The sequence below is a fragment of the Columba livia genome, chromosome 3 (genome assembly GCF_036013475.1).
Source record: "Columba livia isolate bColLiv1 breed racing homer chromosome 3, bColLiv1.pat.W.v2, whole genome shotgun sequence".
NCBI lineage: Eukaryota > Metazoa > Chordata > Aves > Columbiformes > Columbidae > Columba > Columba livia.
Genome location: NC_088604.1, coordinates 98081749 through 98098355, shown reverse-complemented (window position 1 = coordinate 98098355; position 16607 = coordinate 98081749). Strand labels below are relative to the sequence as shown.

At 37.7% G+C, this 16607-nt stretch overlaps 1 protein-coding gene across 2 annotated transcripts in view; it reads right to left on the bottom strand.

Moving 5' to 3' along the window:
- The window catches only part of CENPF (centromere protein F), a 43784-nt gene that overhangs the window by 4028 nt on the left and 23149 nt on the right, over positions 1-16607 (bottom strand). For both annotated transcript variants that reach the window (XM_021287960.2, XM_065058442.1), the window contains exons 12-19: positions 12111-15553; positions 8269-10569; positions 7561-7713; positions 6293-6469; positions 5392-5553; positions 3608-3794; positions 2418-2894; positions 315-508 (exon numbers count right to left, since the gene is read on the bottom strand). In XM_021287960.2, coding sequence (XP_021143635.2) covers positions 315-508; positions 2418-2894; positions 3608-3794; positions 5392-5553; positions 6293-6469; positions 7561-7713; positions 8269-10569; positions 12111-15553 — 7094 coding nt within the window. The remainder of the gene's footprint in view (positions 1-314; positions 509-2417; positions 2895-3607; positions 3795-5391; positions 5554-6292; positions 6470-7560; positions 7714-8268; positions 10570-12110; positions 15554-16607) is intronic.

Genomic DNA, 16607 nt, shown 5'->3' with positions numbered 1-16607 from the left:
CAGTATAAGGAATATCTGCTCTTTAACATCCATTATAAGAAACTGAAAATATCTCTCTATTTAGTTTACATTTCTCAATGGGTTTCCCTAAGAAGTCACAAATTATATCACAGGAACATTTTGCAGATTGCTAGCAGGGTCAAGAGCTCTGTCATGTTTTAGCAATTCAGTATTTATGGTCTTATCTTCACTGTAGTGTTGAGAAATGTAAAGAATTATATGTCCTCAAACTTACTTGGCAAGATGATCACATTTAGTGGATGTATTAGTTATCTCCATGACTTTCATACCCAGATACATTTTCTTAAATTTACCTGTTGTGGTTTGCTGCCACCAGGTGTCGAACGGGAGCGCTCACCAAGATTATCCGGTTTGCATTTTTGTACATCTTGTGCAGCCAAAGGCAATTTCTCACTTGGACAAGCCAGATGGGGACTGGTTCTCAGATTTAGGGTTGTTCTGCGTAAAATGTAAGGGCTGACCTTTCCAGTGGGGATATCAGAAAACCCTGAAAAACAAACAGCTTCTATTATAAACAGCTACAAAGTAGGTGATTAAAATAAATATTTTTTTCTGTTGAAGAAAATGGATCAAAAAGATTGCTGAACAGATCTTGTGTATTCCAAAATTCATATGCAAGCCCTGGAAGCTGTAGATAAAGTAAAACAGTAATTCTATAGCAAGGTTTTTAAAACAAGTGTTTGGTCTTTTTCTTTACAGGTACAATATTATATCAAGAATAATTTCAGTCTGAAAACATGTACTGGTTTTAGTAAAATTCAATCAGAACACAATACTGTGACAAGATATTCTTGATTTTTCATAATTTTCTCTGCATATAGTGTTATGGATTATCTATTATCTCTCTATTTAGCCTAGAAGTCAAACATTAACTGGCACATATGTCCTCAGGACAGGTGTATTTCCAGAAGGTAATAACGCTGGGCAGAAAACTGAATGTAAATAACATGTAGACTTAGAAATCCTGACTTCTGGGAGTGATCACTGAAGCTGATGTAATTCAGCATCTCTATAGCTTGTCCTTTAATGATTGCAATTGCATTTTTATAAAGGGGCACTTAAGAAGTAGCTGAACGTGCAATATATTTTTCAAGCGCTGATTCATGTTACTTTCTGTTACAGCAAATCCTTATAATTTCATTGCATTCAAAACAGAATGAACCTGAACTGTCATGAAGATGTTAACATACTACTGCTGTGGTCAAGACAGTTTTGACGTAGGGAATTTTATTCGACTTAACGTACTGCCAATTAACACACTTTTAATTACCGATTCTGGTATTGAAAGAAACAAAAACACACAAATAATCAAACACTTGGAGAAAACAGCTCTCCTCCCCAGTTTCTGGTCTTCAATTGCCTTGCTGCACGCTACACCTTCAGTGAGGTGATAGGACGGCAGGCAATGGGACGGCAGGTGATGGGGGTCAGATCCTGCTCCTTGTTTTTAATTCAGTTGCTCAGACATGGAAGAACCCACTGTCAATCATCCCTCTGGGCTCGCACCACCTTCCTCAGTCTCCTCTCAGCCCCGCTCAAGGCCACCACCACCCTCCTCAGCCCCATGCCCTGCTCAGTGTGAAACTTTGCTTCAGCATCACTCCTGTCACTCTAGCCCCAGCAATGGTTTCCCTTCATCTCGGCATTTACTGTCCTTTCCTACATTTTCACAGAGATACAACAAACACTTCTGACTGGTTCTGTTTTGACACATGGTTTTTTGTCCTTCGAAGCCAGCTAGACCCCACCATGTTTGGCATGGGGCATCCCTGACCTCCTTCCTCAGTGTCCCCTGCAGCCCTCGTCACGAGTCACCTGCCAGTCAGACCCACAGCTACTAAACAGCCTCTTCGATCTTGTCAGGAGTGATGCTGAAGGACCTGTGGGGCCGTGGAGGGAGCAAATGTTACTCCATCACAGCACGGTGCTCTAACACTCCAATCTTTGAGAGTAGATTGGCCTTTGAAAGTAGATTCACTCCACATCTATTCTCCCGTGAGCTACAGTAAATGGTTCAAATAATGCTTTTAAATGATGAGAGCAAGTCTTCTGTCAGCAAAACTTTGTTCCTGTTACAGATCATATGCTCAGCCTTTAATATACACACCACAAGGAACTACAAAGTTGCAACTTCCAGCACCATTTAACTCTTAGCAAAAGGGTATTTATTAAACCGACATAAACTTATCGTGCTGGTCTAACACCCCAGCTCCACAAACACTAACTTGGCGCTAACTGGCACATCTCCTGTTGACTACTTTCACCTATCACCATCACCAAAAATATTTGCATAGTCACCTACTCATCAGAGTAAAACTAATTCAGCAAAACAAGAGAGAAAAAACCCACCTGCTATGGTCAAGAGAATATTTGCCTTTATAAAATGTTGTAAATACCTTTTTTCACTACTTCTGGAAGCCCATCTGGCTCATAGTCTGTGTTCTCCTGACCCAGCAAATGTTGGCAGATATCATCTTTCCTTTTTTTTTTGGATAAAGTCTCTGGAACAGGAGATCTTGGTTCTTCGTTATCATTCCTGTTGTCTTCATATCTCTGCCTTTTACTTGAAAGCTTAGTAGTATCTCCATCTGCCCTCATCTGTTTGACAGACTGATTGCTCTCTGTTAAGGAGTTCTCCGAATTCAGCAGAGGAGTGCTGACAGCCTCACTCGTGGGCTGTTTCAGCTGAGCACTCAACAAACTGACTTGTGTTTTTAGCATCTCATTTTCTTCCTCTAGTTTATAATATTTAACAATTAGAGAGCAATATTTCTCCAAGTTCTCGTTTGCCTCTCTGGTTTTCACTTCTGTAGATTCCTGTAATTCTTCCAGTTTTAATTTAATTTCTTCTGTAATGGCATTCTCATCAGCACCTTTCAAAACAAAATATCATTATTCATATAATTAATGTTAAAAAAAGCATATATAAGAATTTATAATGCAATGGTCACACATCTTTAATTATCCATGTTCATAACTGTGCAACTGTAAAAGAAATAAATGATAGTGTCTAACAAAATCAGTAATACATTAGACACAATAATGTATTTGCTAAATAGAGAACAAACATCCAAAATTTGAAAAGAATCCTTGACCAGTGCATGGGCAAACATTTTCCCTGCCATTTTGTAACTTCTCAACACTCAAGTTTGTAGCCCTAACTTTCTTTAAGTAACATTTACAATAACAGAATCTACTAATCTCTCACGAGATGAGCTGAAATATAAAGAGTAAAGCCCAAGAATCAGACAGTAAAGTTTGCTGGAAAGCAATAAAAGATCTTGTACAAAAAATTTTGTTATTAAGAAAAACACTCCCCTTCCTCTTTAAGTCACTTTTAACCACAAAAGTGTAATATTTAAAACATTTATTCATAATCAAGTTGCCTCTGATACTTTAAGAGAAAGAAGATGAACTAGATTTTGAAAATGGGTAACACATTTGCAGTTATACTTTTTTAGAGTACTTAATAATCATGCTGTGTATTAGAGCTGTATATGCAAATGGACATTTTAGGGCAAAAAGAAAGTTTTACAAACTAATGCACAGCTAAGGAAGCATTAGGACTTAATCTAACTTCCATTACCTCCTTTCTCAGACTTTGACATAGTTAGATTTTTCTTCTTCAACAGTTCATCACGTTCAACTAGTTGTTTCTGCAATGTTTCCTTTTCCTGTTCCATCTGCTTACAGGTTTTCATCCACAGTTTCGCTTTACTATGGGCAAATTCATTTTCCTTCTTCAGTTGAACTATAATGTTGATATTATCAGCCTACAAAATAAGAAATGTAGTTATTAAGCCAGAAACATAATTCTGCCATTTACACATTACAGCATCAAATGGAATCTCAACTGTTATGCAATATTAGCTGTAGAGCATGTTTATAGTGTTATACTTCTTTGACTCTTTCTGTACAACCTCATTATAGCAGCTCCTTTACTGCAGGAAACATAAAGGTCCTCTTACTAGATGGGTATGTACAGGCAACTCAGTGGAAAACACAAGAATTTAAGTACTAATACGGGAGACTTACTCTCTTCAGAAATACCAGCAAATTATGAGTGTTCAGATTAGCAATGTCAAGACTAGCATCCTACCTATAAGAAAGCTGTATAAACTCCGAGGCAGTAGTCCTTTTTCCACCTGTTATCACTTCATTGATGTGGCATAAGAAAGTGCTGCTTTCCAGGTAATGGTTTTCACACCAATACTCTAAATTTTAAAGTGTTCTTTCCTACTCTCTCCTACTCCGAATCTCCTTTATTCCTTTTGTCCCCAATGCACCAAGGCAAGGTAACTCAGGCCTACTTGGTACTCGAAATTCCAGCTTAAAAATACTATTCTGGGCAGCAGCAGATAATTCCGCTCTCCGGGGCTGCTCCCTGCTCATCTGGTCTGATATCAACCAGCGTGCAAATACCACACAAGGGAGCACAGCTGGAAGCCTTGGATATTACATTTACACTACCGTGGCTACTGTTTTCTGTAACTGGCACATATCCTATAGTACTATATCATTGGACTGCTGACATTAAACAAATTAACACCACAGGGGAGGGCCCTATGGAACAGAGGAATGTTGGGCGAGATGAATGCATTGCAATTCAGTGGGTACTTGCAAGTAAATTGAATTGACTGTGTTTCCTCAAGAGTGCATTTAGAGATACTCATTCCCAAAGTGGAAGTACAGAGTTGGAGCCAGCAATCAATCACACACGGAAGCAGAACAATAAAAATAAGGCAGATGAGAAAAATGCAGGAGAAAATAATATGGAAATTAAGCTATACAAACAGCTGAACTTCACCTGTGCTACTAGAAAGCAATTCAAGCTCATCTAGAACGGTTCCCAGCTATCAGTTGTTCACAGGATGTGGAGCTCATATTCTATCATCACAGTTCTGTCGTTTAAAGAATTACACTACTTAATAATTGTAATGAGACCTCTATATAAAATGGAACTGATAAACTCTCAAGAATCAAAAGCAATGTATCAAGACTACTGCTTAAGGCAGAATATGATATCTTATTATCAAAGTAATTCACAGACAGAAAAGAGAGGCACTGCAAAGTGTCTTTGAGTGTATTCTAACCACATTAGAACCCAGCTGCAACGTTCAGCATAGACAACAGACTGCTGTGTTTAGCATCACATAAACCAATTATAAGTGATCTCAGCCATGGCACATGTTACAGAACATTTCTAATGTAGATCAATAGTAACAATGTTTCCTCTGTGCTCTATAGTCTCATTAGCAAAACTAAGTCAAGCCAAAGTTCTGGAGCACTGGCTCCCAATCCTACCTTTATTTGACTACCTGGTGCCTTGGGTCTCATGTAATTGGCAATGCTTGCGCATTTTTTTCTTACCTTAGTTTTTAGGAGTTCTTCTAAGGTTTGATTAGCTTCTTTAAGGGAGTTATTTAGTTCTTCTTTATTTGACTTCAAATGCTCAATTTCCAATTTTTGTGACCTGATGAAGTGCTCCAGCGAATTCAGCTTATCTTGACAGGCCTCAATTTCTACTTCATTCTAGAGAAAGAAAATGTGCCTAATTACTATGATACTAAAAAGGACATTGAGTTGTGTTTTAAAGATGTACTTAAGAGCAAATCACAGCCCACAGGAATTCCACAGCAAATGTGCTTGGTATCTTTTGAGTTTAAAACTGAAAGAGCAATTTGTCTCAAGTATACATTTTTAATACCAGAATCTAGCCTCTAAGAACTCTGCCATTACAAAGCCCTTATATTTTACTATAACTTGCTCTTTAATTTACTTTATATTTAAAAGAATGAAAATTGCTAAGAATTACAATAAATTGTTTGCCTGTGCCCTACTGGCCTCAAGTACATATTCACAGACATATTTCGTCACGAAAGATGGTGACTTCTTGTATACAGCACAGCTGACATATGCATTTCCAACAAATTTGCCATTATACACCACAGCGGCTAATCTATCTTCTCCATTCGTATCAAAACAACCATTTCTTGGAGTGAAACATACTGTTGGTTTCCCTTTTTCAAATGTATAGTCCAAGATAAATTATATATACCTGAACACTTATTGAGTTCTGAGATATATTCACCTTTCACTGCTTGCTATATGGGAAAAAGTTAACACTTACCTAGGTCCAAGGCGAATATATATAGAATTTGGAAATATTGTTAGCAAAGACTATTTCTTTTGCAATAGGATCAGCAAAATTTTGTAAAATACATAGAATTTAATTAAAAACTCACAAAATCCTTCCCATTTTCTGTTTTACCTTTCGGTTTGCTTCTGTCAGGGCATCCTCATGCTCTTTCTCTGCTTGAAGTAGTCTGTCCTTGTATTCTGATATTTCTCTTCTCATTTCACTTTCTCTTTCATGTAGATCTTTCTGGAGCATCTCCAAACTCTTAGTCAGTTCATTTTTTTCTGACATAGTTAGATGCAGCTGATTCTGTAAACACGAATAGCACATTCTTTGGTATTTAGAGTTTTCTCAATGGAGAAACAGTCATCAATTAAACCATCTGACTTTACACCTCAAATGTATTTGAATTTCCAAAAACAACTTGATAAGGAAAAAAAATATTTAACAGTGTCTAAATACACTGTAATCAAATAATGGAACATGTGAACACAAAAGGCAGGATAGGAGGCAAAGGAGTGTCTTCTAGAAAGAAACATTATGATCTGAGGGGTGTACTGAGTGCAAGTTTACCAACACTGTTAAACCAAGCAGTACTTTCAAAATCAAGGCTTAACCTTTCCAAACATCATTCCTCTGAGAGTGAGTGGAGAGATTAAGAGTCACTTCCCTCGCACTCTCTAAGATGACAAAACTTCATAAGCATTTTCATTTTGATTCATATTTATAACTGTACTTTGGGCCTGTATTTCCATACAGGATTTCTGAACGTTGCAGAAATTTCCTTTTTTTTTTTTTCCCCGCCTCAAAATCTTCAACAGCACAACAGAAACTTGTCCTTGGTTATACAGTTTTGTAAATAACCTTAGTAGGTCAGAAGACAACTTCAGCTGGTTTAAACACACAATATTGTTCACAAATAAGACATACAGTCATCAAGATGGTAAAATAACCTCTGAGAAATAAATATGAACAAATGAAAAATAAACACTCTAAAACTATTAATTCTTTGACTTTGTCCTTAAAGTAGTCTAACGCTACTGAAACACTGAAAGCAGCTTAGTTTTAAAACAAACTTGAGAAATGTTATACTTTTTATCTAACTTGCTCCATATAATGTTTGAATGCCTGTAGAAGAGAATTTCTAGGCACTGAAAGATTTGTGGATATCCACCTGTGGTCTTTATGCCGAGAAAACATAGTTTCCATAGAAGTAAGAGGGGAAAACTACTAACTAATCATCATACTATCCCAGACCAGAACATGAAATTTTTGTAAGTTTGAAAGCAGGAACCTCTGATACTGTACATTAGCACAGCTCCCTTGACCAACCTCCACACATTTACTGGACTTGAGCACCTGGCCTTGAATACAGAAATACTACACATGGAGCAACTAACTTTGCTCTTTTCTGAATGTTCTTGGAGAAGCTGTATTTCTTCTGCAAGCTGGTTCCTTTCTCTGGTAGATTCTTCCTGTAATTTGGAAATCTTCTGTTCAGCATCACTTAGCTTGACTTGCAGCTCAATATAACTTTCAGTCAGTTCATTTACCTGAAATTAAATTTTCCATAATTATTTTGAATACATGTGTCATGACCTTCAAAGAATTTCCCTATATGCAACAAGCAGTTTTTAAGATGGGTTATTTTCTTCTCATAGATGGTCCAACTCCAAGCAAGGGTCACAAGTTAATGCTGTTTTCACACAGCAAGTGTCCAATTCTTGTTTCACTTTCTTTTGAGCTCCCCAAGTACTTATTCTTGATATAAAAGCTCACCCGCCCAACACTAATTTGTCTTTCCTCTTTTTCTTCTACAGGAAAGAAGAAACTATTCTGCATTATTCTGTTACTTAAACTTCTATGCCTACTTTCAAGCAACCTTCCCATTCATCCTACACAAAACAACATCATGCTTTCCAGATCTGTAACTTCAATGCAAACTTATTATTGCATTGGAAACATAATTTTTAAAATAGGATGTTTACTGTGAAAGTCTGAAGTTCAAGTTATTTTAAGATATAATTTATTAAGGAAGTGGTAAGCCCAGGGAACACTTTATCCTTGCTCCTAAAAAGGGAACTCTGCCCTAACGGAAATGGCATTACCTTTTCACATAAAGTGCTCTTTTCACAAAGTGCAGATTCCAGTTCCTTCTCAAGGTCTTTATAAGACACTTTTAGAACATTCAGGATATCCTGAATGGTTTCATTATCAGAAAAATGTTGTTCCTTCAGCTTCAACTCACTAATCAAATTCTGCAGGCTTTTCTTTTCCTGGTGCCAGCATTCATGCTCCTGTTGCATGTGTGTCATCTCTGAGGACAGCTCCTCTGCTTCTTTCACCTGCTTTTGAAGTGCACCATTTTCTTGCACTTTTTCATCAAGTTTTTGTTTACAATCCGTTAACTCTTGAACAAGTACTGCCTTCATTTGATCCAACTTTTTATTTTCATTTTTTATTTCCTGACACTCCTGTAATAGCATTGTTTTATCTTGCTCAAGACAAGCCACCTGATTAATCAAGACTTGCTCTTTTGCTCTCGCATCTGCCTCCTCCTTGCAAGAAAACTCAAATTTCTTGCGTACATCTTTGAGCTCAGATTTCAACAGTACCACAGTATTTTCAAACTCATCCTTGATCTGCATCTTTTCTTCCTCCTTTTCTTCTAACAGTTTTGCTGTAGTCAAATGTGAGGACTCTAGTTCACAGACTCTTTCTTGCTTCTCTTTTAAATCTTTAGCCAAACTCTCTTTTTGTGAGGTGAGGACATCAATTTGTAAGTTGAAACATTTCAGTTTTTCAGCCATCTCTTCCTTCTCCATTGTTAATGTTTCTGCCTCTGCTTTAGCAGTCTCCGACTGAACAATCGCATCTTCTAGGTTTTTCTCTGACATCTCCAATTCTCTTTCAAGTCTCTCTATTTTATCCAGAAGAGAGTCAGCTTTCCGTTCACTCTCTTTCAGCTTTTCAGCAACATGGCATTTTTTCTTCTCATCAGATTCGATTTTTACTTTCAGCTTCTCAATTCCATACCGCATTTGGTCTACTTCTTTCTGTGCTGAGCTAAGTCTAGCAGCAAGTTCACCTTTTTCCATTAGCAAGCCTTCCAAAGATCTAGAAAGCCTTGAATTCTCCATTTCTGATGATCTTAATTTACTCTGCATCATTTCTAACTCTCTTACAAGCAGCTCTTTCTCCTCATTCAAATCTGTGGCTTTGTTTTGGAGCTTTTCTTTTTCTAAGGCAAAAGACATAGCATCCTGCTCCAAACTTTGCAAGTTCTGCAGAAGTTGATCTTTTTCATTTGATAACTGATTTACATCAGATTTTGCAGCCTCAAACAGATTCATTTGTGTCCTTACCTCACTTTCTAACCTTCTAATGAATTCAGTAGAATCCACGTTAGTTGACTCCAGCTCTTTTAATTTCTCTTGGAGCTTCTGATACTTCTGATCCAGTTCTTTTTTATTTTCAGACAAAACACTCAGTTCTTGGCCAATATGGTTTCTCTCAGCTGTGACTGAAACAAGGTGCTCCTGTAAGCCAGCAATAGTTTTCAGGTTGACTTCCCTCTCCCTTTCCAACTGCTGATATTTTGCCTGAAGCATTTCAATATAATTCTCTGTGGACAAGGCACAGTTCTCCATAACAACTGGCTCAGATTTTGGCCTAATCTGTTCATTTTCAGCTGCAAGAAATTGTTCGTGGCAATCTCTGTTCATCATTTCTACATCATCCAATGTGTCTGCTGCATTAGACAAACTTACTTTATGTATCTCCAGCTCAGACTTTGCTTTCTCAGGTTCTTTTTCCCATGACACTACTCCGAGAGATAATTGCTGCTTATTGACAGAGACTGATTGTGTTTTTTCCTTTATGTCACAGTTTTCTTCCTTAATAACTACAGTAGTTTGCTCCGGTTCTGCAGAAGCTGAGCTCTTTGGAGTGAATTGTGCATTCTGAAAGTTCAGCTCTGAGTTTAATTGCTCAATTTTCATCGGTAAGTCAATGTGTTTACGGCTTTCTTCTGTCTCATAGATCACCTTCACATTCTCAGCAGTTTGTTGTTTTGCCTCCTCCTGAAGCATTTCAGGGGTTACTTGATTTCCAAAGAATTCCCCTGCACTCAAAATCATATCACTATTGGAAAACGACAATGCACTGGCAGGGTCTGAAGGGCTGGTTATTTCTCCTGATGTATTTCTACACTCGTGTTCTCCAGAAATCTTCCCAGTATCATCTTCCATTAATCTTGCTTCAGAGGTCTCAGTTACATTTTCACACACAGAGGTGTCTCCTACAGCCATTTTCTCAACGGAGATGAGTTTAGGATTGTTGCTTTTCAGTGCTGAGTTTGCAATAGGCACTCTCAATTGATAGGGACTATTGCTTTCTTGTTCAGTGTTCTGCAAGGGTTAAGAATCAATCCATTAAAAAAAGGAAAAAAAACAAAGCGCTTTATAAAAGTTTCCTTAAACTAGGAAAGCTGCTTCTCCTCTTATGCAAAATAAATTGATAGCATCCTTCTGTACTTCAGAATCTGCTTGCTTACAGAAAGGATTTACACTTATTTATACACACATGCATCTTTGGCCAAAAGGTTTTAGAAATACTTAGGGAGAAATTTCAGCCCAATTTAGTGGAAGACTAAGTGCAAAGTTATCATATGCCTCTGTGTTTTGGGAAAATAGTGAAAAATAATTAGCATCACTAACAGGAGAAAGGTTTACTGCTCACCTTCTATTAGACTCCAGAGAATCTTCAAGTGATACAGGCCCAAATCTTCAAACTTTCCCTTTTCCAAATTATCACTATCTGTCAGAACTGGGCTTACATTTGGGCCACCTGATACTCTCATTTGAAACAATAAAACTGAGTAATTTCAAAACCTGAGGACTCCAAAAGAGAACTGGGCCTGAAGGCAGCACCTGAATGATCTGTATTGAGCACTTCATCTTAGAAGAGCTCTAGCTATGTACGGTAAGGAACAGTATTTCTTTCTTCAAGTGTCTGTGTATCAGTGTGGATGCTCTCTGTGAATCACAAGTGACACATGCATATGGAAGATTTTCTCCTCTGCAAGAAAGAGTTGCTCAGTGTTGCACAGTTGGCCAAAATGTGGAGCTTTCAAGATGTCTCTGAATGTGAAAGCAGTGTTAAACTCTAATTTCTGGGTCTGTGTTGACTGGGCACTGGAGGCCACGCACACAGGACTTAATGGTCGAAACTGGAATGCTCAGAAGCACTCAGATTTCTTTTTATGGAAAATTAGTCTAATACACTATGTGCAAGAATTAAACTGGTTTTCCTCAATTCTGAGTGAAGTTTTGAGTTTGCCACTCCTTACAAGGAGCAGCAAATTCTAGTACACTGGTTACATGCCATCTACAGTGCTGAAAGAGACACAGCCAACTGCCACATTTCTTGTTCCCTTCGGTATTTTGAGGGAATTCAGGTTAAAAGGAAAATTAACTATTCTGTTACCAGCTCGTTCTGTTGTTGACAGCACTGAAAGGAATGAGGGGTGTGGAAGAAGTCCTAGGTTGTCCTATGAAGGGACATGGGAAATGTATCTTTAACTGACTGTGTTAAATCAGAGATTTAAGCTTGTAAGGACAGTATAGACACACACCATGGGTCCGCACCCACTAACACAGCAGGATCCACACTGACACAGACCTGAAGAAAAACCAAGGAAGTAGCGCAAAGTATTACACAATTCTAACAGACTAAACTTGTAGGGTTTGTAATTGTTTGCCACTTTTCATGATCCCTGTGATGCGTAAACCAGAATTTGAGGTACAGATTATTTTTCTGCTTTCTCTAAAGAACAGTACTGCTTCTGTGGGACACAATTTTAAACAAATTCAACTTCAGAATTTAAATTTGGCTTCCCATATATCAAAGGATTCACATAAAACTGATCTGCAGGACAGTAATTACTCACGTTCTCAATATCTGTGCACAGCAGTGAATGAGAACTTAAATCAAGGACTTGTAGTTGGAGTCTTGCTGCTTCCAGCTCCAAAGATAGATTCTCAGTTTGTTTTCTTTCTGCTGCCAGTTTGCACTCCATCTCCATAGTCACTTTATTCAGTTTCTGCTGCCATTCTTCCTTGTCAGACAGATGTTGCTTTTTGAGATTATCTATTTCTTCTCTTTCGGACAGTATAACTTTTTTCAGCTCTTGTATTTCCTCAGTGTTCATATTCTCCTGAATGTGAAATCGGTCTTGAAGCACCTTGATAGCTTTCTCATATATCTGACACAGCATCTGAAGTTCTTCAGTTCTACTCTCAGGGCTAGATTTTCTAGGAGAAATACTGCCGGGCTCTCTAACAGAGTCCAATTTGCAACCATTGTGACAATTTTCAACCAAAACTTCTGTTGCACCTCCTGGAATTATTTCTGCAGAACTGTCTGGCTGATTCATTTCCTCTGCCCATTTGTACATACCACTGTTACAAGAATCAACCACCTCACTCACTTGTATAAAACAGGGACTTTCAAAATGCTCTGAGGAAGAAACTGTGGACTTTGTTTCATCTAATTTAGAGAAGGTATCATTTTGGCTAGAAGACAGTGGCACTCTCAGGGAAGCTATATGAACATTGCTCAGACTTGTCGACAATGCAGAATTTTCTGCCTTCAGTATTTCAATACAAGACTGTAGCTCTGATATCTTTGAGCTCATACTGCAATGTTGTTCATATAATTTCATATGTTCATTCTGGAAAGACAAAAGCTTCTCTCTTATTTCAGCAAAGTGTGTTGTAACTTCTTTGCTGGACAATTTTAAGTCTTCATAGTCAGGACTGTGTCCAGTACTGCATTCTTTACGTTTGAAGGACATTTCCTTATTATCAAAATGCATTCTTATATTGCTGTTATCACTTTGATCCATAAGTTCATCAGGAAAAATCGCTTTATCCACTTTTAATTTTTTATCTGCATTCATTTTGTTCTCTTCCCCCTCTGCCACTTCATTAATACTTGTGATGTCATCGGTTTTTGAGCCTTTAAATCCGGTGGCTATTACAATGTTCTCACTCTGAAACCTCTCACACATTTTCTCCAGCTCGCTCAGATGGTTTATTGCTACCTGCAAAGAGGATGCCAGCAAGACAGATGAATAACTTTCATCCATTCCTCTTTTGTCACGATTCTGGGAATCACTTTCATAATTATACTGCAATGAGTGGCCATCTTCATCCAGTCCTGTAAGTGAAGAATCTGAAGTTTTCAATTCTTTAACAGACAGTAGTTCTTGCTGCAGTCTCTCTTTCTCTCTCACGCTTTTCTCAAGCTCTGCTTCCATGCCTTTTAAAGCAGTCTCCAGTTGCATCACTTCTAACTTGCAGTTCTCCAGGGAGAGTTCTCGGTCCTCAAAATCCATTTGAAGAAGTTCAAGTTTAACTTGGTATTTATTCAGCTCAGTTTCCTTTTCTTCCATGGACTTTCTCAGCTGTTCTGAATGGAGTCTCTGTTGACAATAAACATCACATGTTAGTGGTTCACTTTTTGTTTCTAGTCCCTTTCCCAATTGCTCCTTGTCTTGAAACACAATATCACATTTCTCTTGCATTGTATTTTGTGTTGCCCTGACATTTAACGTTTCCTGAAGCTCCATAGAAGGCACATGTTGGACGCTGGAAAATTCTGAGTGCAGCTGCTGAAGTTCTTGAACCAAATCCTTTTTTATTTCTTCTGAGGCTATTAGTTTACATAAGATATCTCTATTCTCACTAAACACCAGTTTCTCTTGTTCTAATTTTGCGTTCTTTTCCTCAGATTCAATTGCCTGCTCTCTCAGAATGCTCATCAAATTTGCATTTTCTTCTTCCACTGATTTATACTTTTCTTGCAAAACTTTAAGCTCTGCTTTTATTTCTTCAGTTCTTGATTCAATACGTTGTCTTTCCTCCTTGTGTTTTCCAGACATTTCAGAAATTATTTCTCCTTTTTCCTTTAAATGATCAGAAATATTTTTATTAGCTTCCAGTAAAGTTATTTGTTCTTGCTCTAAAGCTCTGCTTAAATCCCTAAGGGTTGCATTTTCTGCAGTAAGTTCCTCAATTTTTTTGCTATATGAGCAAATCATTGAAGACATGTCCTTTTTCTCTGAATCCCAAGTTCCAGACATGAGCCTCAGCTGTCTTAATGAATCCTCAAGCAATTTATTATTAATCTTCCAATCCTCAAGCTCAGCTTGTTGGTTTTCTAATCTTTCATTCAGAGTTTGCAGTTGCATGTCCTTTTCCTCAAGAATAGCTAAAGTTTTTTCAACTAGTTTCTGACGTGCTGAAATATCTGCTTGCAGGTCACTGATGTGCTGTTTAGTTTCTGTCACGAAGGTTTCATGCATCTGTTCTACATTCAATAGTCTTTCTTCTGTTTCACCCTTGATTTGCAGTAAGTCTTCATACTGCTGCTGCTGATTTGAATTCAGCTGCTTTTGAGCCACTAAGGAAAGCTCAAGAGAAGAGATCTGATCTTGTAAGATGGCCAGATCCTTAGGTTTTCCTACTTCTAGAAGAGCTCTAGCACATCCCTGATCCTCAGCAATGGAGTTATTTGCTGCAAGTTGTGCATTACCTAAAACAGTCTTCTCTTGATCACTTTGTAAATTAACTTCTCCATCTTCCATCATTTCTGAAGTATCTTTTGCTTTTACAAGACAACAGATTTTTTCATATTCACCAAGCAGGTCATGATAACATTGCTCCCGTTGCAGTCCTTCACTTGCTGATAATTGTAACTTTTCTTCTAGTTCACTAACTTGGTTTGTAAGCTGCAATATTTTACAGGACATATTTTCTATCTCTTTACAGTACTTCTTATCAGAAAATTCTGCTTTACGCTGAAGTTCATCAGAAGCTTTTTTCTGTTCTTCTAATTCTGTACATTTACATTCCAGCATGTCTTTAAGTTCTCCAATCTCTGTGCTTTTCCTGTCACTTTCAGTTTCCATCATTCTCAGTTTCTCACTACACTCATGATTTTTGATTTCCTGACTTCGAAGGGAAATCTCCAAGTCATTAATATGAGTCAGCATACCTTCCTTTTCAGACTTAAGTTCATTTATAAGATGATCATTTTCATTTTTCCATTGAGAAAAAGCAGTAGCCTCTTTTTGCAATTCTTCACATTCTCTTTGCTTGAATCCAAGGAGTATCTGCAAAGCTTCTGATTCTTCCTCCATTTTATTTATTTTACAGTTTTGTTCTTTAATCTGATTTTCTTTTTCCTTCAGCAGGTCTTGGGTAGAATCTTGCTGCTTTTCCATGTCAGCTAAAGCTCTTTTCAGATTTTCCACCAAAACGGAGCTCTCTTGCTTTTTAAATTTCTCTTCCAGTAACTTCAGCTCTGCTTCTTGAAAAGCATTCTTATCTGTAAAAGAAAATGCCATCAAAACTCTGCCAGTCACTTTCACGAAATTGTTATATGAAATAGCACTGCTGGTGTTTTATTTATTTATTTTTATTTTTTAAACAGGATAGGTCTCATTACAGTATGTGACCTTCTCATGGGTCAGTCTTACACTCTGTTTCTGCCAAAGAATGTCTGACTTACACAATCATTTTCCAAATTGTCATAATTTCTTCCCTGCCTCCATAGGAACGGACTAAGAACTACCAAGGATAAGAATGGGGAGGGGAAAAGCATTATAGTCCACTAACTAGACAGTGAAGGTTGCAAATTTTCTATACAATGGAAAACAAATCATCAGTTGAAAGAAAATGAAAAGTTCGGTCATTAATTTTAAGGAGAACAGACCTCATCACTCTCTATAACTACCTGAAGGGAAGTTATAGCCAGGTGGGGATTGGTCTCTTCTCCCAGGCAGTTAGCAATAGGACAAGGGGGCATGGGCTTAAACTCTGCCAGGGGAAATTTAGGCTGGATATTAGAAAGAAATTCTTTACAGAGAGAGTGGTCAGGCATTGGAATGGCTGCCCAGGGAGGTGGTGGACTCGCCATCCCTGGAGGCTTTTAATCTGAGATTGGACATGGCACTTAGTGCCATGATCTAGTAAATGGACTGGAGTTGGACCAAGGGTTGGACTTGATGATCTCTGAAGTCTTTTCCAACCCAGTCAATTCTGTGATTCTCTGATTCTGTGAAATTCCAAAGCTTCGTTTTGAAATCTTACATGAAGTTTGATTGATGCACAGAAATGAACAGGAAGCTATCCTTTTTTTTCAGTCAGATCCAGCAGAACTACAAAGTATATTTTAAATGAATTCCTGAAACAATGTGTTTCAATTAGAAGCAAACACTGCAAGCAAGTCTCAACCATCAGTGGTTATGCAACATTTTCCTACCTTTTTTTTTTTTAATAATTCTGTGATACATGTAAAACAATTACAAAAGAGGAGTTTTCTGGTTTGAACAGATAGTATTAAGTTCAGTTTGCTGAAAATTTCAGTACACTTTGATTAA